This window comes from Heterodontus francisci, unplaced genomic scaffold, assembly GCF_036365525.1.
Source record: "Heterodontus francisci isolate sHetFra1 unplaced genomic scaffold, sHetFra1.hap1 HAP1_SCAFFOLD_1027, whole genome shotgun sequence".
NCBI classification, from domain to species: domain Eukaryota; kingdom Metazoa; phylum Chordata; class Chondrichthyes; order Heterodontiformes; family Heterodontidae; genus Heterodontus; species Heterodontus francisci.
Genome location: NW_027140633.1, coordinates 178,556 through 199,804, shown reverse-complemented (window position 1 = coordinate 199,804; position 21,249 = coordinate 178,556). Strand labels below are relative to the sequence as shown.

Genomic DNA, 21,249 nt, shown 5'->3' with positions numbered 1-21,249 from the left:
TCCCCCCCTCGCCCGTTCTCTCTTTCCCCCCCCCCTCGCCCGTTCTCTCTTCCCCCCCCCCCCTCGCCCGTTCTCTCTTCCCCCCCCCCCCCTTCGCCCGTTCTCTCTTCCCCCCCCCCCCTCGCCCGCTCTCTCTTCCCCCCCCCCCCCCCTCGCCCGCTCTCTCTTCCCCCCCCCCCCCCCTCGCCCGCTCTCTCTTCCCCCCCCCCCCTCGCCCGCTCCAGCTTTGTGCCTGAGGGCGGTTGTGTGCTCTGTATAAAAACACGTGACTAACAGTGTTCATGCTCTCCTTCCCAGCAGTCTCAATCGGTGCTGAATCCTCAGAGTCAGGGGACCAATCGGCTGCTGTCGGAGAGGCGGTCTGAGCAGAGGCGGTTACTCAGCGCCATGGGGACGTCCGCCTTGCTAGACAGCGACTTGCTGAAGTTTAACCAGCTAAAGGTGAGGCGGGGGATTGTGCACCGGGAGCCAGCGATCCGCAGGGTCCTCGCGCAGTCTGATCTGCCAGACAGCTTTTCCAACAAGTGCCACATGAAAGGCTTTTTGTGAGCCCGTCTTAGCAAGGAAGAGGAAGGATTGGGCCTAGGGGAGGGGGGAGAGAGAGAAAGGTGAGGGGAGGGAACGGGGAGGAGGGGGGGAATGAGAGGTCGGGCAAGGGTGGGTGGGAGGATAGGCAGGCAGGGAGGGAAGAGAGGAGGGCGGTGGGGAGGGGTGGTGAGAGAGGAGGGGAGAGGCGGTGGGGAGGTGATGTAGAGAGGGGGAGAGGCAGTGGGGAGGGGGATGTAGAGAGGGGGAGAGGCAGTGGGGAGGGGGAGAGGCAGTGGGGAGGGGGATGTAGAGAGGGGGAGAGGCAGTGGGGAGGGGGATGTAGAGAGGGGGAGAGGCAGTGGGGAGGGGGATGTAGAGAGGGGGAGAGGCAGTGGGGAGGGGGATGTAGAGAGGGGGAGAGGCAGTGGGGAGGGGGATGTAGAGAGGGGGAGAGGCAGTGGGGAGGGGGATGTAGAGAGGGGGAGAGGCAGTGGGAGGGGGATGTAGAGAGGGGGAGAGGCAGTGGGGAGGGTGATGGAGAGCGGGGGGAGAGGCAGTGGAGAGGGGGAGAGGCAGTGGGAGAGGGCGATGTAGAGAGGGGGAGAGGCAGTGGGGAGGGGGTAGAGAGGGGGAGAGGCTGTGGGGAGGGCGATGTAGGGAGGACGAGAGGCGGGTGGGGAGGGGGAGAGGCAGTGGGGAGGGGGAGAGGCAGTGGGGAGGGGGATGTAGAGAGGGGAGAGGCAGTGGGGAGAGGGATGTAGAGAAGGGGAGAGGCGGTGGGGAGGGGGATGTAGAGAGGACGAGAGGCGGTGGGGAGGGTGATGTAGAGAAGGGGAGAGGCGATGGGGAGGGGGATGTAGAGAGGGGGAGAGGCAGTGGGGAGGGGATGTAGAGAGGAGGAGAGGTGTGTGGGGAGGGAGAGGGGGAGAGGCAGTGGGGAGGGGGATGTAGAGAGGACGAGAGGCGGTGGGGAGTGGGATGTAGAGAGGGGGAGAGGCAGTGGGGAGGGGGATGTAGAGAGGGGGAGAAGCGGTGGGGAGGGGGATGTAGAGAGGACGAGAGGCTGGTGGGGAGGGGGAGGGGGAGAGGCAGTGGGGAGGGAGAGAGGCAGTGGGGAGGGAGATGTAGAGAGGGGGAGAGGCAGTGGGGAGGGGATGTAGAGAGGGGGAGAGGCAGTGGGGAGGGGGAGAAGCGGTGGAGAGGGTGATGTAGAGAAGGGGAGAGGCGGTGGGGAGGGGGATGTAGAGAGGACGAGGCGGTGGGGAGGGGGATGTAGAGAGGGGGAGAAGCGGTGGAGAGGGTGATGTAGAGAGGGGGAGAGGCAGTGGGGAGGGGGATGTAGAAAGGACGAGAGGCGGTGGGGAGGGGGATGTAGAGAGGGGGAGAGGCAGTGGGGAGGGGGATGTAGAGAGGGGGAGAGGCAGTGGGGAGGGGGATGTAGCGAGGGGGAGAGGCAGTGGGGAGGGGGATGTAGAGGGGGAGAGGCAGTGGGGAGGGCGATGTAGAGAGGGGGGAGGGGGATGTAGAGAGGGGGAGAGGCAGTGGGGAGGGGGATGGAGAGCGGGGGAGAGGCAGTGGAGAGGGGGAGAGGCAGTGGGGAGGGCGATGTAGAGAGGGGGAGAGGCAGTGGGGAGGGGGTAGAGAGGGGGAGAGGCTGTGGGGAGGGCGATGTAGAGAGGACGAGAGGCGGTGGGGAGGGGGATGTGGAGAGGGGGAGAGGCAGTGGGGAGGGGGATGTAGAGAGGGGGAGAGGCAGTGGGGAGGGGGATGGAGAGAGGGGGAGAGGCAGTGGGGAGAGGGATGTAGAGAGGGGGAGAAGCGGTGGAGAGGGTGATGTAGAGAAGGGGAGAGGCGGTGGGGAGGGGGATGTAGAGAGGACGAGAGGCGGTGGGGAGGGGATGTGGAGAGGTGGAGAGGCAGTGGGGAGGGGGATGTAGAGAGGACGAGAGGCGGTGGGGAGGGGGATGTAGAGAGGGGGGAGAGGCAGTGGGGAGGGGGGGATGCGGAGAGGGGAGAGGCAGTGGGGAGGGGATGCGGAGAGGGGGAGAGGCAGTGGGGAGGGGGATGTAAAGAGGACGAGAGGCGGTGGGGAGGGGGATGTAGAGAGGGGGAGAGGCAGTGGGGAGGGGGATGCGGAGAGGGGGAGAGGCAGTGGGGAGGGGGATGTAGAGAGGACGAGAGGCGGTGGGGAGGGGGATGTAGAGAGGGGGAGAGGCAGTGGGGAGGGGGATGCGGAGAGGGGGAGAGGCAGTGGGGAGGGGGATGCAGAGAGGGGGAGAGGGCAGTGGGGAGGGGGATGCAGAGAGGGGGAGAGGCGGTGGGGAGGGGGATGCGGAGAGGGGGAGAGGCAGTGGGGAGGGGGATGTAGAGAGGGGGAGAGGCAGTGGGGAGGGGGATGTAGAAAAGGGGAGAGGCAGTGGGAGGGGGATGTAGAAAGGACGAGAGGCGGTGGGGAGGGGGATGTAGAGAGGGGGAGAGGCAGTGGGGAGGGGGATGTAGCGAGGGGGAGAGGCAGTGGGGAGGGGGATGTAGAGAGGACGAGGCGGTGGGGAGGGGGATGTAGAGAGGACGAGGCGGTGGGGAGGGGGATGTAGAGAGGGGGAGAAGCGGTGGAGAGGGTGATGTAGAGAGGAGGAGAGGCAGTTGGGAGGGGGATGTAGAAAGGACGAGAGGCGGTGGGGAGGGGATGTAGCGAGGGGGAGAGGCAGTGAGGAGGGGGATGTAGCGAGGGGGAGAGGCAGTGAGGAGGGGGATGTAGCGAGGGGGAGAGGCAGTGGGGAGGGGGATGTAGAGAGGGGGAGGGGGATGTAGAGAGGGGAGAGGCAGTGGGGAGCGGGGGAGAGGCAGTGGGGAGCGGGGGAGAGGCAGTGGGGAGCGGGGGAGAGGCAGTGGGGAGCGGGGGAGAGGCAGTGGGGAGCGGGGGAGAGGCAGTGGGGAGAGGGGGAGAGGCAGTGGAGAGGGGGAGAGGCAGTGGAGAGGGGGAGAGGCAGTGGAGAGGGGAGAGGCAGTGGGGAGGGCGATGTAGAGAGGGGGAGAGGCAGTGGGGAGGGGGATGTAGAGAGGACGAGAGGCGGTGGGGAGGGGGATGTGGAGAGGGGGAGAGGCAGTGGGGAGGGGGATGTAGAGAGGGGAGAGGCAGTGGGGAGGGGATGGAGAGAGGGGGAGAGGCAGTGGGGAGAGGGATGTAGAGAGGGGGAGAAGCGGTGGAGAGGGTAATGTAGAGAAGGGGAGAGGCGGTGGGGAGGGGGATGTAGAGAGGACGAGAGGCGGTGGGGAGGGGGATGTGGAGAGGTGGAGAGGCAGTGGGGAGGGGATGGAGAGAGGACGAGAGGCGGTGGGGAGGGGGATGTAGAGAGGGGGAGAGGCAGTGGGAGGGGGATGCGGAGAGGGGGAGAGGCAGTGGGAGGGGGATGTAGAGAGGACGAGAGGCGGTGGGGAGGGGGATGTAGAGAGAGGGAGAGGCAGTGGGGAGGGGGATGCGGAGAGGGGAGAGGCAGTGGGGAGGGGGATGTAGAGAGGACGAGAGGCGGTGGGGAGGGGATGTAGAGAGGGGGAGAGGCAGTGGGGAGAGGGATGTAGAGAGGGGGAGAGGCAGTGGGGAGGGGGATGTAGAGAGGGGGAGAGGCAGTGGGGAGGGGGATGCGGAGAGGGGGAGAGGCAGTGGGGAGGGGGATGCAGAGAGGGGGAGAGGCAGTGGGGAGGGGGATGTAGAGAGGGGGAGAGGCAGTGGGGAGGGGGATGTAGAGAGGACGAGAGGCGGTGGGGAGGGGGATGTAGAGAGGGGGAGAGGCAGTGGGGAGGGGGATGCAGAGAGGGGGAGAGGCAGTGGGGAGGGGGATGCAGAGAGGGGGAGAGGCAGTGGGGAGGGGGATGCAGAGAGGGGGAGAGGCAGTGGGGAGGGGGATGTAGAGAGGGGGAGAGGCGGTGGGAGGGAGAGGGGGAGAGGCAGTGGGGAGGGCGAGGGAGGCCTTGTCCCTCACAATCTGACCATTGCCTCCGCTCTCTCCTCCGTTCACAGTTCAGGAAAAAGAAGTTACGATTCGGACGGAGTCGGATTCACGAGTGGGGGCTGTTTGCCATGGAGCCCATTGTGACGAGATGGTCATCGAGTATGTGGGCCAGAACATCAGACAGGTGAGGGGGCAGAGGGCGCTCCCTCCCACTACAGTCTGCCGACGGTCGTTCAGTCTTCAACCCTCAGTCTTCAAAAGCTCAGCTTAAAGCTCAGCTTCCCCTCCACCCCCCCCACCCCCCACCCATTTCCCCAAAAGCCCAACCCTGTCTAACCTGGCGTCTCTCGCTCTTACTCTCTCTCAGATGGTGGCTGACATGCGGGAGAGGAGATACGAGGAGGAGGGAATCGGCAGCAGCTACTTATTCCGGGTGGACCACGACACAATCATCGACGCCACCAAGTCTGGCAACCTGGCTCGTTTTATAAACCACTGCTGCACGGTGAGTGACGGCAAACCCCTCAACCATAACCCACAGGACAGAGGGAGTTTTACTCTGTATCTAACCCCCGTACTGTACCTGTCCTGGGAGTGTTTGATGGGGGACAGTGTAGAGGGAGCTTTACTCTGTATCTAACCCCCGTACTGTACCTGTCCTGGGAGTGTTTGATGGGGGACAGTGTAGAGGGAGCTTTACTCTGTATCTAACCCCCGTACTGTACCTGTCCTGGGAGTGTTTGATGGGGACAGTGTAGAGGGAGCTTTACTCTGTATCTAACCCCCGTACTGTACCTGTCCTGGGAGTGTTTGATGGGGACAGTGTAGAGGGAGCTTTACTCTGTATCTAACCCCCGTACTGTACCTGTCCTGGGAGTGTTTGATGGGGGACAGTGTAGAGGGAGCTTTACTCTGTATCTAACCCCCGTACTGTACCTGTCCTGGGAGTGTTTGATGGGGACAGTGTAGAGGAGCTTTACTCTGTATCTAACCCCCGTACTGTACCTGTCCTGGGGAGTGTTTGATGGGGGACAGTGTAGAGGGAGCTTTACTCTGTATCTAACCCCCGTACTGTACCTGTCCTGGGAGTGTTTGATGGGGACAGTGTAGAGGGAGCTTTACTCTGTATCTAACCCCTGTTTTTTTTTTCTTTTATATTTTTCACATCGAGGGGCCTTTATTCCTCAGGCCCCCTTTATGTACATATTTACAGTTTTAAAATAACTTTATTAAAACAGATAAATAAACAAAAAAACTCAAATTAAAATGCCATTCTCGGCGTCGACGATGCACTCCAGTTCCTGCGGTGCCCACCGGTCGCGGAAGGCCTCAAGCGTACCGGCGGACACCGCATGCTCCTTTTCCAGGGACACCCGGGCGCGAACGTAACCGCGGAAGAGGGGCAGGCAATCGGGGAGGACGGAACCCCCGACGGCCCGCAACCTGGACCTGTGAATTGCCACCTTGGCCAGGCCCAGGAGCAGACCGACGAGGAGATCCTCCTCCCGGCCCAAGCCCCTCCGCACCGGGTGCCCAAAGATCAGGAGCGTGGGACTGAAGTGCAGCCAGAATTTGAGGAGCAGCCCCTTCAGATACTCAAAGAGGGGCTGCAACCTCGCACACTCCGTATAAATGTGGAACACGGACTCGTCCAGGCCGCAGAAAGTACAGGTGGCCTGGGAGTCCGTGAACCTACTTAAAAGCCTATTGCACGGGACTGCTCTGTGCAGCACCCTCCACCCCAGGTCCCCGATGTAAAGGGGGAAGACTCCCGCGTAGAGAGACCTCCATCGGGGTTTCCCTCGCCGCCAGATGCAACGCGGACCGCCAGGGCGTGTCCGGCCGGCTGACGAGGGCGAGGAAGTGGAGAGTGTGCAGGAGCAGCCCGTACAGGAAACCCCTCCGCGCCGATTGGAATGGCACGGAGGGCATTTCGAGAGGAGGCTCAGGTTGTGCGGGACCGGCTCCCGAGGAGGGTTTCGGGGCCTGGGTCCGATGAGCAGTTCCGGCCGAGTGGGGGTCAGCTCGGCCGGGATCGCTCCGCACTCCCGAGCCCCCTCGCCACCCGTAGTGAGGGGCGTCCCGGGGGTTTCGGCTACTCCTCCGCCCGCCGGACCGTCCCCGGAGTCGGCCGCCCGGACAGCCGAGGCGCTCTCCTCCGCCGGCGGGGGAGCGCCCTGACTGGAGGCGACCATGTTCCAGACTCGGAAAAGATCCCGGTAAAAGACAGGCAACTCCCTCAGAGAGGCGCGGCTAACGGACTCCACCGGGAGCTGCGTGTCGTCTTGAAGGCAGTGACACTGGCGGAAAAAATACGTCGCCAGCGCACACCATCTGGGAGGACGCTCGACGTACAGGTATCTCTGCAGGGTCCGAAGGCGGAGAGTCGCAGCCTGGGTGCGGACGCACACCAGCGACTGACCGCCCTCCTCGATCGGGAGACTCAGGACCGCGGCAGAGACCCAGTGTTTCCTCTTGCCCCAGAAGAAATCGACGAGTTTCTTCTGGATCTTGGTGGCAAATACAGGGGGCGGGGCCAAAGTGACCAACCGGTACCACAGCATGGAGGCCACCAGTTGGTTTATGACCAACGCTCGGCCCCTGTAGGAAAGCACTCGGAGCAGTCCTGTCCAGCGCCCCAGCCGAGCGGTGACTTTCGCCTCCAACTCCTGCCAGTTTGCCGGCCAGGCTTCCTCAGCGGGGCTAAGGTGGACTCCCAGATAGAGGAGGTGCGTGGTGCTCCACGCAAAAGGTGTCATCTCCTCCGGCAGGGAGTCCACCCGCCACTGACCAACCAGGAGTCCGGAACATTTCTCCCAATTGATCCTCGCGGAGGACGCGGCAGAAAAGGTCTGCTGGCAGTCGCGCATCCTCCGCAAGTCAACGGGATCTGTGATCGCGAGGAGCACGTCGTCGGCGTAAGCCGAGAGGACGACCCGCATGGCCGGCTCGCGCAGAGCCAATCCCGTCAACCTCCTGCGAAGCAGGCACAGGAAGGGCTCCACGCAGATGGTATACAATTGGCCGGACATGGGGCACCCCTGACGCACTCCTCTCCCAAATCGAAGGGGCGCCGTCAAGGACCCGTTAACTTTGACTAGACACTCTGCGGCGGCGTATAAAAGTCGGACCCGGGCCACGAAATGCGGCCCGAGTCCGAAAGCGTGCAGAGTCCCGAAAAGGTAATCGTGATCCACCCTGTCGAACGCCTTCTCCTGATCGAGGGAGAGAAAGGCGACCGACTGACCAGTCCTCTGGGAGAGATGGATCCGGTCCCGGACCAGGTGGATGTTGTCCTGGATGGACCGGCCCGGGACCGTGTAGGACTGGTCGGGGTGGATCATGTGGGCCAGCACGGAGCCCAGGCGGGTAGACATAGCCCGGGCAAAGATCTTATAATCCGTGCTGAGGAGGGAGACCGGACGCCAGTTTTTAAGCAGGCGGAGATCGCCCCTCTTCGGCAGCAGGACGATGACCGCCCTGCGCCACGAGAGGGGCATCTCCCCGGACGCCAGGCTTTCCCCCAGGACCCGCGCGTAATCGTCCCCCAGGACGTCCCAGAACGCCCTGAGGAACTCCACGGTCAACCCATCCAGCCCTGGGGATTTGCCCCTCGAGAGCTGGTGGAGGGCGCCAGTCAGCTCCGCCAACGTGAGCGGAGCCTCCAATCCTTCGGCGCCCTCCGGGCTGACCTGCGGCAGGTCCTCCCACAAAACTCTGCGCGCATCCTCGCTGGACGGATCCGGAGAGAACAACGCACTGTAATACGTCCGGACCAGGAGGCCCATTCCCTCCGGATCCGTGATGGAGGATCCGTCGTCGGCCAGCAGCTCGACGAGCTGCTTACGGACCCCCCGCCATTTTTCCAGCGAGTAGAAGAAGGGAGAGGCGAGGTCCAAATCTTCCAGGATCTGGATCCGCGACCTCACGTACGCGCCTCGGGACCCTATAAGCTGCAGGTCCCTCAGCGCGCCCTTCTTCTCTTTGTACGCCTGCCACAGGGCCGGGTCCACGACGGCATGACCGAGGCGGGATTCCAAGTCGAGCACCTCCCTCTCAAGGCGCCCGATCTCGGCTTCCCGCCTCTTGGTCGACCCCTTCGCGTACTCCTGACAGAAGACGCGGATGTGAGTCTTGCCCACATCCCACCATAGCCTCAAGGAGGGGAAGCCCCCCTGCTTCCTTCTCCAGTCGGCCCAGAATCGACAGAACGAGTCCCGAAATCGCACGTCCTCCAGCAGCCGGTTGTTAAAGTGCCAGTACGCGGACCCCGCCCGCGTGCGGAGCGGAGTAAACTCCGCCCACACCAGGCGGTGGTCCGAGCACGGCACCAGCCGCATGGAGGCCGCTGAAACGCGGGAGACGTACGCCTGCGAAATGTAGAGGCGGTCGATTCGCGACCCCCCTCCTCCAGACCTCCACATGAAGGCGCTGGAGTCGGGATGGAGATTCCGCCAGACGTCCACCAAGTTAAGGGAGCTGATCAGTCCCCTCAACTTCTCCACCGACGCTTGGCCGCGCTGGGGACCGGAGCGATCCCCCACCTCGAGGGTGCAGTTAAAATCCCCCCCGAGGATGATGCACTCGCCGCTATCGATGGAGCTCAAGAGAGCGGACACTTCTTCAAAGAAGCGCGCTTGCAACGCGCCGGGCCTGGGCGCGTACACGTTCACAAAGTGGAGCGGCACGCTACCCAGGCGAACGGCGAGGTGGAGCAAGCGGCCCGGCACTAGCTCCTTGACCCCCAAGATCTCTGGCTGAAAAGTCGGGGCCAACAAGATAGCCACCCCACTAGAAATAGGGGTGAGGTGACTCATGTAGACCCCACCCTGCCACTCCAGGAGCCAGGTGGCTTCGTCTCCCGGAACGGTGTGGGTTTCCTGCAGAAAGCTCACCGCGTATCTCCCTTCCCTAAGGACTGAGAGATTGTGAAATCTGCGGTGAGCCCCTCTGCTGCCGTTGATGTTGAGGCTGGCTATGGTTATCTTCATGTCAAAGGTACTTAAAACCCGTCACCAACACCTCACTGTGAGGAAGGAGTGGAAGTGCACCTGGCCCTCCACTCCCCCAGCAACCCATTGAGGAACACATTAAAACGGCGCCTCTCAACCAGTTTCACGTCCGCGCGCTTGCCCGCTATCTTAAGGGCGGCACGGACGGACTGGATGATCAGCGCCAGATTCGACCAACGGTCGAGGGCCAGCTGAACTTTATTGCGGCAACCCCTGCAAGCCGCGAGGAAATCCCGGAGTTCCGCCGTGGGGATGAGAGGAGATTCGGTGGGAGGCACGAGGGACTCCACCACCTCACTGGCGATGGAATCGAGATCATCCTCCGTGCCCCGCACCGGGTCGTCACCGCCAGCGGCCGACACATCCACCACACACTGTGGGGCGGACGTCCCGGCCGCGCCAGCTGGTCCCGCCTCCTTCACGATCCCACCCCCAGGATCGATGGCGGAGGAGTCCTCTCTGGGTTCTATTGTGAAACTGGAGCCTGTCGGCACCAGCGGTTCAGGACCCCCCTCCACCTCCATCCCCAGGCCAATGAGTGGTCCAAGGGAGACAGAAGTTCCGGACTCCGGGAAACCAGCCGGAGCCGAGACTGGAGGCGGCGAGAGGAGGCCATCTCCCGCTCCGCCAGCACCCACAGGCCCAGCAGATGGGGCAGCATTCTCAGTTATAACTGGGTCGGGTGTCTCCTGGTTGGTGGTGGACTCCGGCTGGGAGGCCCGACCCTCTGGGGCCTCGCCCTCCCCTTCATTCAGGGCACCCGACCCAGTAGCAGTGGCGGAATGGACGGTTTCCCCAGGCTCCCCCACCACAAGCAGGGCCCCACTTACTCCTTCAGGAGGGGCCTCACGTACCGGGGCCATCCCCTCCCCTCCATCCTGAGGAATAGGGAGCACCTGCCCGGACTTTGCAGCCTTGGTGGTGGCGGTAGGGGGCACCTGAGGACCAGAAACAGGAGGCAGCTCCCCTCCAACAGATGGGCCCTGCACCTCAGGGCCCTGTGTTATTTCTGTGGAGGGGTGCCTTCTCCTCTTTTTCGCACTTGGGCGCGGAGACTCAGAGACCTCCATGTCATCAGAGGCCTCCGCCTCCGCACCCTTTTTTCCTTTTTTCGTCACCCTGGGCCTGAGCCCAGCCCTGGGACAGGTGGATTCCATGGGAATGGGCTTTGGGCTGAGCTCAGGCTCGGGTTGAGTCAAAGTGTCCAGGGGACGCACCTCACGATGTTTCTTTTTTCCCCGCGTCTTCCTTCCGCTCGGACGGACGCTCCCCTCCCCGCCAGAGGCTGTGAAAACCACAGCCTCCGGAACCGACTGAGCGGTGTCTGTTGGATGTGCGGGGGGAGTGGGAGGAGGTGCTGTGGAACCACTCTGGGCCGCCGAGGTGGAGCTGGCGGCCGGGAGGTTGGGGCAGTTCTTCCGAACATGCCCCACCCCCTTGCAGACGTGGCACCGCGCCCCGTCCGAGGTCCAAAAGACGCGGTAGGCCGTCCCCTGGAACTCCACATTAAATTGGCCCTCCGTGTCCTCCTCCCGCGCCAGCTGCATAAATAACTGGCGGCGGAAGGAGTAGACATGTTGGAGGCTGTGCTCCCGAAGACCAAGCCGGACTGGGGTGATCCCCGACCTCACCTCCCCCAGATGGTGCAGGTGGGGGAGGAGGAGCTCACTGGGAATGAAGGGTGGGACGTTGGACAACATTATCCGATGCGCAGTGGCCCCCAGAGGGTCCACTGGCAGGAAGGTCCCCCCCACAGTGAGCCCTTTACTCAGGGCCAGGGACACCGCCCGCTCGGTCTTCAAAAAGAACACAGCCTTCCCATACATCTTTGAGGCCGCAACAATGGCCGAGGGGCCGACAACCACGGCCATTGCCCTAACGCAGGCCTCAATAGACATGTTGGGGTGGGGATAGCTCTTCACCCCATGGCTGCATGTCAATAATTTAAAGGGTGACGGGGCCACGTGGGCAGCCACAGAAGCTGCAGCTGCGTAGGTAGTAGAGGGCCCCGCCACCTGTGATGAAGGGCTTGCCATGGGTCCAAGAGCTAAACCCACCCCAAATTGTGGACTTGCACACTAAATAACAGATTCACAGAAAAATTTGAAAAGACAAACAAACAAACAACAGGTTAGTGGAGAGGCTGAGGTAAGAGAGGAGAGGCAAAGGCAGGCTGGAAGGGATGACTTGCTTTCTGGAGGTGGTGCTCACAGTACACTTAAAACAGTCTTTGAAGTTGGTCTTCTGGTTGGGGGAGTCGTCTTCACCTGGGTCAGCTGAAGCTGCCCAGGCACTATCTATCCCCTTCTGTCTGTTTAGCTGGGCAGCTTCAGCTGACCCAGGCTTGGCAATTGGGGTGGGGAGGGAGCTTCCCTGTGTGCTTTTGCAGCAGCACAGATTCCTGTTGAATTGGCAGCCCCACCCCTTGTTGTTCCAGCCACTTGTTCCTCCCCCAACAGTCCAAAGTAAATTACTGGTGTTCAGCACCCACCTCCAGACAAAGCCTTGTTTCCACAAAATGTCCCTTTCTTCTCTTTAATGGAGACTGTTGTTGGAGTTTTCCTCTGCTTGTTGGTAGCTGCTCTCCCTTGCTCAGTGCAGCTCCTCTCTCCACCTCTGCAACCTCCAACTGCCACCAGCACTCTCAGCTGCACCTCGTTGAGGCTCTCAACACTCAGGCTCCCAAATCAGAGAGCAGCCAATCCCAGTGCTGTACCTGTCCTGGGAGTGTTTGATGGGGGACAGTGTCGAGGGAGCTTTACTCTGTATCTAACCCCCGTACTGTCGCTGTCCTGGGAGTGTTTGATGGGGACAGTGTCGAGGGAGCTTTACTCTGTATCTAACCCCCGTACTGTACCTGTCCTGGGGAGTGTTTGATGGGGGCTGTGTGGAGGGAGCTTTACTCTGTATCTAACCCCTGTACTGTACCTGTCCTGGGGAGTGTTTGATGGGGGACAGTGTCGAGGGAGCTTTACTCTGTATCTAACCCCCGTACTGTACCTGTCCTGGGAGTGTTTGATGGGGACAGTGTAGAGGGAGCTTTACTCTGTATCTAACCCCCGTACTGTACCTGTCCTGGGAGTGTTTGATGGGGACAGTGTAGAGGGAGCTTTACTCTGTATCTAACCCCCGTACTGTACCTGTCCTGGGGAGTGTTTGATGTGGACAGTGTAGAGGGAGCTTTACTCTGTATCTAACCCCCGTACTGTACCTGTCCTGGGGAGTGTTTGATGGGGACAGTGTAGAGGGAGCTTTACTCTGTATCTAACCCCCGTACTGTACCTGTCCTGGGGAGTGTTTGATGGGGACAGTGTAGAGGGAGCTTTACTCTGTATCTAACCCTCTCCTCTCGTTGCCTCTCAGCCGAACTGCTATGCCAAAGTCATCACACTGGAGGCACAGAAGAAAATTGTGATTTACTCCAAGCAAGCCATTAGCATCAATGAGGAGATAACTTACGACTACAAGTTTCCCATCGAAGAGAGTAAAATTCCCTGCCTGTGTGGCACTGAGAACTGTCGAGGAACCTTGAACTGAGCGAGCGCGTGGTCTGGAGTGGGTGCCTCAGTCTCCCCATGACTTCGAACCTGCCCCGGCACCGAGCAGGACACCGGTCGGAGTTTTCTATTTAATTTTCTTTTGTTTGCACTGAGCATTCAGCACCGAAGGGCACCAGCCTTAAGGATCTGCCGCCTCCAGCAGCACCCTGGGAATGCCCAGGATCTCTTTCTTCCCACCCCTCCCCCCCCCCTCTCCCCCCCCCACCAGCACCATCAGGTGGCCTCGGACCCCTCCTGGAGCAGGCACTGGAGTTTACCCCCTCCTTCGTTCCGGGAGGAAGCAAAACCGAGTCGAGTCCTCGGCCGGGTCCCCCCTCTGTCTTCTGCCTCTCGGTGTCTGTTCTGCTTTTGGAAGGGAACTCCGGTTTGGATCCTGGAATTTGGTGGGGGGAGGGGAAGTGGGGGGGGGGTGGTGGGGGAGCGGCGGTGGGTGCTGTTGTGGGGGGGGCGCAGGGGTTGAAGACCCGCTCGGGACGTGACTGGTGGGCTGTCCTCAAACAGGGCCGCAAAGTAAGTTGTTTTGCGTCGGATTTTAAGTTGTAGCCCTCGCTCCTTCTCCTCCCTCGAGCTTTGGCGGCTGCACGCGTGCGTGAGCGCGTGTGCCCGTGTGTGTGTTTGCGTGTTCGCCCGCCCTCCCTCAGACCCTCAAGTCGATGTGGCCTCTGCCCTGCAGTTGCCAGCTGCAGCCTCCAGGGCACGCCCCTCCCGCAGCCGATCAGCTCTCAACACGCGGACTGTCCGAGAGGCACAGGTGACGTTCGCAGTTCGCCCCCACAAAACCCCCGTTTACCGTTCAAGTGTCACAGTGCGTTAGATACACTTATCTCAATGCACTTACGTTTTCAACACCCACTCCCCTTCCCTCAAACTCCTCGGCCCCTGCCTGCACCTCCCTGAAGCCCGCCTCTTAAAAGGGGCTGGAGTTTTCGCCCACTTCTCAGTGCACATCCGTATGTGTGTGTGTTGAACCCATTCCAGTTCCGACACGCGATGATTCTGGGGGTTGGGAGAAAGAAAACGAGGCAACGGTGGGGGTCCACATGCCCATTGCCCTTTTAAGGAAGGACAGGCTTCTCTTTCCTGAAGTGCCTGCAGTTGCCTTTTCTGGCCAGCGGGTGGCGCTGTTGGCTGCTCGCCAGCGCTGCCTGGTGGCCAAGGGGGGGAACAGCATGGGGCAGGGCGCCCCCTGCAGGAAATCAGCAGGCCCTCTCACCATGACCGTCCACTCTGCCCCATTATCCACTGAGACTCTCCCTTCACTGGGAGCTCAGCTGCAGTAATATCCGAGGGGGAAGGAATTCTACTTGTAATCCCTTTTCATCTCTCTTTTCATTTCCCCTCTCTCTCTCTCTCTCTCCCCCTCTCCCCAGTCTCTCTCTCTCTCCCCCTCTCCCCAGTCTCTCTCTCTCCCCCTCTCCCCAGTCTCTCTCTCTCCCCCTCTCCCCAGTCTCTCTCTCTCCCCCTCTCCCCAGTCTCTCTCTCTCCCCTTCTCCCCAGTCTCTCTCTCTCCCCTTCTCCCCAGTCTCTCTCTATCCCCCTCTCCCCAGTCTCTCTCTATCCCCCTCTCCCCAGTCTCTCTCTCTCCCCCTCTCCCCAGTCTCTCTCTCTCCCCCTCTCCCCAGTCTCTCTCTCTCCCCATCTCCCCAGTCTCTCTCTCTCCCCATCTCCCCAGTCTCTCTCTCTCCCCCTCTCCCCAGTCTCTCTCTCTCCCCCTCTCCCCAGTCTCTCTCTCTCCCCCTCACCCCAGTCTCTCTCCCCCTCTCCCCAGTCTCTCTCCCCCTCTCCCCAGTCTCTCTCCCCCTCTCCCCAGTCTCTCTCCCCCTCTCCCCAGTCTCTCTCCCCCTCTCCCCAGTCTCTCTCTCTCCCCTTCTCCCCAGTCTCTCTCTTTCCCCCTCTCCCCAGTCTCTCTCTATCCCCCGCTCCCCAGTCTCTCTCTCTCCCGCTCTCCCCAGTCTCTCTCTCTCCCGCTCTCCCCAGTCTCTCTCTCCCCCTCTCCCCAGTCTCTCTCTCCCCCTCTCCCCAGTCTCTCTCTCCCCCTCTCCCCAGTCTCTCTCTCTCCCGCTCTCCCCAGTCTCTCTCTCTCCCGCTCTCCCCAGTCTCTCTCTCTCCCGCTCTCCCCAGTCTCTCTCTCTCCCGCTCTCCCCAGTCTCTCTCTCCCGCTCTCCCCAGTCTCTCTCTCCCCCTCTCCCCAGTCTCTCTCTCCCCCTCTCCCCAGTCTCTCTCTCTCCCCCTCTCCCCAGTCTCTCTCTCTCCCCCTCTCCCCAGTCTCTCTCTCTCCCCCTCTCCCCAGTCTCTCTCTCTCCCCCTCTCCCCAGTCTCTCTCTCTCCCCCTCTCCCCAGTCTCTCTCCCCAGTCTCTCTCCCCAGTCTCTCTCCCCAGTCTCTCTCCCCAGTCTCTCTCCCCAGTCTCTCCCTCTCCCCTTCTCCCCAGTCTCTCTCTCTCCCCCTCTCCCCAGTCTCTCTCAATCCCCCTCTCCCCAGTCTCTCTCAATCCCCCTCTCCCAGTCTCTCTCTATCCCCCTCTCCCCAGTCTCTCTCTCTCCCCCTCTCCCCAGTCTCTCTCTCTCCCCCTCTCCCCAGTCTCTCTCTCTCCCCCTCTCCCCAGTCTCTCTCTCTCCCCCTCTCCCCAGTCTCTCTCTCTCCCCCTCTCCCCAGTCTCTCTCTCTCCCCCTCTCCCCAGTCTCTCTCTCTCCCCCCCTCTCCTCAGTCTCTCTCTCTCCCCCTCTCCCCAGTCTCTCTCTCTCCCCCTCTCCCCAGTCTCTCTCTCTCCCCCTCTCCCCAGTCTCTCTCTCTCCCCCTCTCCCCAGTCTCTCTCTCTCCCCCTCTCCCCAGTCTCTCTCTATCCCCCTTTCCCCAGTCTCTCTCTCTCCCCCCCTCTCCCCAGTCTCTCTCTCTCCCCCTCTCCCCAGTCTCTCTCTCTCCCCCTCTCCCCAGTCTCTCTCTCTCCCCCCTCTCCCCAGTCTCTCTCTCTCCCCCTCTCCCCAGTCTCTCTCTCTCCCCCTCTCCCCAGTCTCTCTCTCTCCCCCTCTCCCCAGTCTCTCTCTCTCCCCCTCTCCCCAGTCTCTCTCTATCCCCCTTTCCCCAGTCTCTCTCTCTCCCCCTCTCCCCAGTCTCTCTCTATCCCCCTCTCCCCAGTCTCTCTCTATCCCCCTCTCCCCAGTCTCTCTCTCTCCCCCTTTCCCCAGTCTCTCTCTCTCCCCCTCTCCCCAGTCTCTCTCTCCCCCCCCCCCTCGCTCACGCTCTCTCCCCCCCCCTCGCTCACTCTCTCTCCCCCCCCCTCGCTCACTCTCTCTCCCCCCCCCCCGCTCACTCTCTCTCCCCCCCCCCGCTCACTCTCTCTCCCCCCCCTCGCTCACTCTCTCTCCCCCCCCTCGCTCACTCTCTCTCCCCCCCCTCGCTCACTCTCTCTCCCCCCCTCGCTCACTCTCTCTCCCCCCCTCGCTCACTCTCTCTCCCCCCCTCGCTCACTCTCTCTCCCCCCCTCGCTCACTCTCTCTCCCCCCCTCGCTCACTCTCTCTCCCCCCCTCGCTCTCTCTCGCTCCCCCCCTCGCTCTCTCTCTCCCCCCCTCGCTCTCTCTCTCTCTCTCCCCCCCCTCGCTCGCTCTCTCTCTCTCCCCCCCTCGCTCTCTCTCTCTCTCTCCCCCTCGCTCTCTCTCTCTCTCCCCCTCGCTCTCTCTCTCTCTCCCCCTCGCTCTCTCTCTCTCTCTCCCCCTCGCTCTCTCTCTCTCTCCCCCTTGCTCTCTCTCTCTCTCCCCCTTGCTCTCTCTCTCTCTCCTCCTCGCTCTCTCTCTCTCTCCCCCTCGCTCTCTCTCTCTCTCCCCCTCGCTCTCTCTCTCTCTCTCCCCCTCGCTCTCTCTCTCTCTCCCCCTCGCTCTCTCTCTCTCTCCCCCTCGCTCTCTCTCTCTCTCCCCCCTCGCTCTCGCTCTCTCTCCCCCTCGCTCTCGCTCTCTCTCCCCCTCGCTCTCGCTCTCTCTCCCCCTCGCTCTCGCTCTCTCTCCCCCTCGCTCTCGCTCTCTCTCCCCCTCGCTCTCGCTCTCTCTCCCCCTCGCTCTCGCTCTCTCTCCCCCTCGCTCTCTCTCTCTCTCCCCCTCGCTCTCTCTCTCTCTCCCCCTCGCTCTCTCTCTGTCTCCCCCCCTCGCTCTCTCTCTCTCTCCCCCTCGCTCTCTCCCCCTCGCTCTCCCCCTCGCTCTCTCTCTCTCTCCCCCTCGCTCTCTCTCTCTCTCCCCCTCGCTCTCTCTCTCTCTCCCCCTCGCTCTCTCTCTCTCTCTCCCCCTCGCTCTCTCTCTCTCTCTCCCCCTCGCTCTCTCTCCCCCTCGCTCTCTCTCTCTCTCTCCCCCTCGCTCTCTCTCTCTCTCTCCCCCTCGCTCTCTCTCTCTCTCCCCCTCGCTCTCTCTCTCTCTCCCCCTCGCTCTCTCTCTCTCTCCCCCTCGCTCTCTCTCTCTCTCCCCCTCGCTCTCTCTCTCTCTCTCTCCCCCTCGCTCTCTCTCTCTCTCTCTCTCCCCCTCGCTCTCTCTCTCTCTCTCCCCCTCGCTCTCTCTCTCTCTCTCCCCCTCGCTCTCTCTCTCTCTCTCTCCCCCTCGCTCTCTCTCTCTCTCTCCCCCTCGCTCTCTCTCTCTCTCTCCCCCTCGCTCTCTCTCTCTCTCTCCCCCTCGCTCTCTCTCTCTCTCTCCCCCTCACGCTCTCTCTCTCTCCCCCTCGCGCTCTCTCTCTCTCCCCCTCGCGCTCTCTCTCTCTCCCCCTCGCGCTCTCTCTCTCTCCCCCTCTCTCTCTCTCTCTCCCCCTCGCTCTCTCTCTCTCTCCCCCTCGCTCTCTCTCTCTCTCCCCCTCGCTCTCTCTCTCTCTCCCCCTCGCTCTCTCTCTCTCTCCCCCTCGCTCTCTCTCTCTCTCTCCCCCTCGCTCTCTCTCTCTCTCTCCCCCTCGCTCTCTCTCTCTCTCTCCCCCTCGCTCTCTCTCTCTCTCTCCCCCTCGCTCTCTCTCTCTCTCTCCCCCTCGCTCTCTCTCTCTCTCTCCCCCCCGCTCTCTCTCTCTCTCTCCCCCCCGCTCTCTCTCTCTCTCTCCCCCCCCGCTCTCTCTCTCTCTCCCCCTCGCTCTCTCCTCTCTTCCCCCCCCCCCCCCCGCTCGCTCTCTCTCTTCCCCCGCTCGTTCTCCATCTTCCCCCGCTCTCTGTGCCCCCTCCCCACTCTCTCTGGCTCTCTCTCTCTCTCTCCCCCCTCCCCCTTCTCTGGCTCTCTCTCGCCCCCCCTCTCTCTGGCTTTCTCTGTCAGTTCCCTTGCCCTGTCTAGGTTATCAGCTGCCGAGAAGTGAAGGTGGTGTGGCGGGGGTGGGGGGGGGGATGCGAGTGGGGACAGATGGACTGGACCAGTGGAACAGGCTTTTTGCAGGCCGGGGGAAGGAACTGCCAATTCATTCATTTTTTTTTCTGGTCTGGGACGGAGGGAGCAGGGAGAAATTGAGACTTGTCAGCGCACTTCCACACAGTCCAAAGTGTCGGCCACCTGGAGCCGAGCCAGTAACCTAATACGGGGCGGCTCGAACCTGCCGTGGCTGTAAACACAGGGTCCCACGGTCAACCGGGAGCCTTTGGCTGCCGACCTGCCAGTTTCAGTATCGTTCTCCACCAGGCAAAGGGGACGTGTGAATGGTTTAATCGCTGGTGAGCTCGAGACTGCGAGAAATGCATCCCCCAACGGCCGTCCCCAAAATCTCTCCCTCCCTGTCTCCCACGGAAAGTAATTTTAGTAGGGGGAGAAAAACCCGACGTTATCTGTTTCTTGAAACGGAAGAAGGCGGGGGCCCGTCAAACGAGATATTCGATGGAAAGAGGGCAGAGACTCGACAGACCAAGGGTGGGGGGGAAAGATTCCACGTTTCTCCTTTTAAAAAAAAAAATCCTTCAGTGCGGGAGGGAGGGGAACCGAATTGAAAAGGAACGACTTCAACCTGTAAAATATTGTAGATGGGAATCGGAGCCAGGACGGAGAAGGAAGGCCACGTTTTAAATACCAAGACTGTTTCTTGTAGAAACAAGTTGTTTGCTATGTAAATATGTTCCTCATTTTGATTTCTTAATTAAGATCTGTACAGAATTGTTTTTTTTCCTGGGGTGGGGGGGGGTTTGAACCAATGTTGACTTTTTTGATGCTACGACACTGAGCAGAAATAAAGTTTGGAGTAAAATAACAAAAAGAAAACGCAGAGTTCCCTTCGCAGTGTGGTCTAACCGAGGGATATGCAGACCGGAACTGTGCACATTGCTCCAAGTGTGGTCTAACCGAGGGATATGGAGACCGGAACTGTGCACGGCGCTCCAAGTGTGGTCTAACCGAGGGATATGGAGACCGGAACTGTGCACGGTGCTCCGAGTGTGGTCTAACCGAGGGATATGGAGACCGGAACTGTACACAGTGCTCCGAGTGTGGTCTAACCGAGGGATATGGAGACTGGAACTGTACACAGTGCTCCGAGTGTGGTCTAACCGAGGGATATGGAGACCGGAACTGTACACAGTGCTCCGAGTGTGGTCTAACCGAGGGATATAGAGACCAGAACTGTGCACAGTGCTCCCAGTGTGGTCTAACCGAGGGATATGGAGACCAGAACTGTACACAGTGCTCCGAGTGTGGTCTAACCGAGGGATATGGAGACTGGAACTGTGCACAGTGCTCCAAGTGTGGTCTAACCGAGGGATATGGAGACCGGAACTGTACACAGTGCTCCGAGTGTGGTCTAACCGAGGGATATGGAGACCGGAACTGTGCACAGTGCTCCGAGTGTGGTCTAACCGAGGGATATGGAGACCGGAACTGTGCACAGTGCTCCGAGTGTGGTCTAACCGAGGGATATAGAGACCAGAACTGTACACAGTGCTCCGAGTGTGGTCTAACCGAGGGATATGGAGACCGGAACTGTGCACAGTGCTCCGAGTGTGGTCTAACCGAGGGATATAGAGACCAGAACTGTACACAGTGCTCCGAGTGTGGTCTAACCGAGGGATATAGAGACCGGAACTGTACACAGTGCTCAGAGTGTGGTGTAACCGAGGGATATGGAGACCAGAACTGTACACAGTGCTCCGAGTGTGGTGTAACCGAGGGATATGGAGACCGGAACTGTGCACAGTGCTCCGAGTGTGGTCTAACCGAGGGATATGGAGACCAGAACTGTACACAGTGCTCCGAGTGTGGTCTAACCAAGGGATATGGAGACCGGAACTGTACACAGTGCTCCGAGTGTGGTCTAACTGAGGTTGGATACAAGTTTAACATGACTTCCCTATTTTTCAATGCGAACGCACTACAAATTGAATCCCAGTGTTCTTCGGGTCTGGTTACCCAGTGGTGCTGCTTTCCCTGACTTGGTGCATGCATAAGATTGTGGCAGTGTTTGAGGAGGGGGGGAGAGAGAGAGAAGGGGGGCTCGGCAGGGTTACAGCAACTGCCTGGCAATCGCAGCTTCGCCGTTCCACGCGCCTCAATCCTCGAAAGTGGCAGGACCAGTCCGTTTTAGGCTCTTGAAGGGAATCCGCGGCTCCAAAGCGGCGTGCAACAGACTCGTTGGACAACCATTGACAAGTTACGGCACAGGAGGAGCCCATTCAGCCCATCACGTCCGTGCTGGCTGAGAAATAACAAGCCTCCCGATCTAAACCCACCTTCCAGCACCGGGTCTGTCGCCGTGCCGGTTCCAGCACTTCAGCTGCATGTCCAGGTAACTTTTAAATGAGTTGAGGGTCTCTGCCTCCACCACCGATCCTGTCAGTGAATTCCAGACACCCACCACCCTCTTGGTGAAAAAGATTTTCCTCAAGTGCCCTCTAATCCTTCTACCTTAAATCTGTGTCCCCTGGTAATTGACCTCTCCGCTGGGGAAAACAGGTCCTTCCTGTCCACTCGATCTCGGCCCCTTCATAATTTTGTACACCTCTATTAAGTCACCCCTCAGCCTCCTCTGTGCTAAGGAAAACAACCCGAGCCGATCCAATCTTTCCTCATCGCTGTAACTTTCGAGCCCTGGCAACACTCTTGTAAATCTCCTCTGTACTCTCTCCAGAGCAATGATGTCCTTCCTGTAACGTGGTGACCCAGAACTGTACGCAATACTCCAGCTGTGGTCTAACCAGTGTTTTACACAGTTCCAGCATCACATCCCTGCTTTTGTATTCTATACCTCGGCCAATAAAGGAAAGTGTTCCATATGCCT

At 60.8% G+C, this 21,249-nt stretch overlaps 1 protein-coding gene across 1 annotated transcript; it reads left to right on the top strand.

The window, feature by feature from the left end:
- Positions 1–297: 297 nt before the first annotated feature.
- On the top strand, positions 298–14,305 carry LOC137360356 (histone-lysine N-methyltransferase SETD1A-like; the record flags this gene model as incomplete). Its single annotated transcript, XM_068025810.1, is given in 5 exon segments — positions 298–441; positions 4,547–4,616; positions 4,619–4,662; positions 4,846–4,983; positions 12,854–14,305. Coding segments are annotated over 5 exon segments (570 nt in total), but the record flags the coding sequence as incomplete, so codon positions are not given.
- Between the last annotated feature and the right edge of the window lie 6,944 nt (positions 14,306–21,249).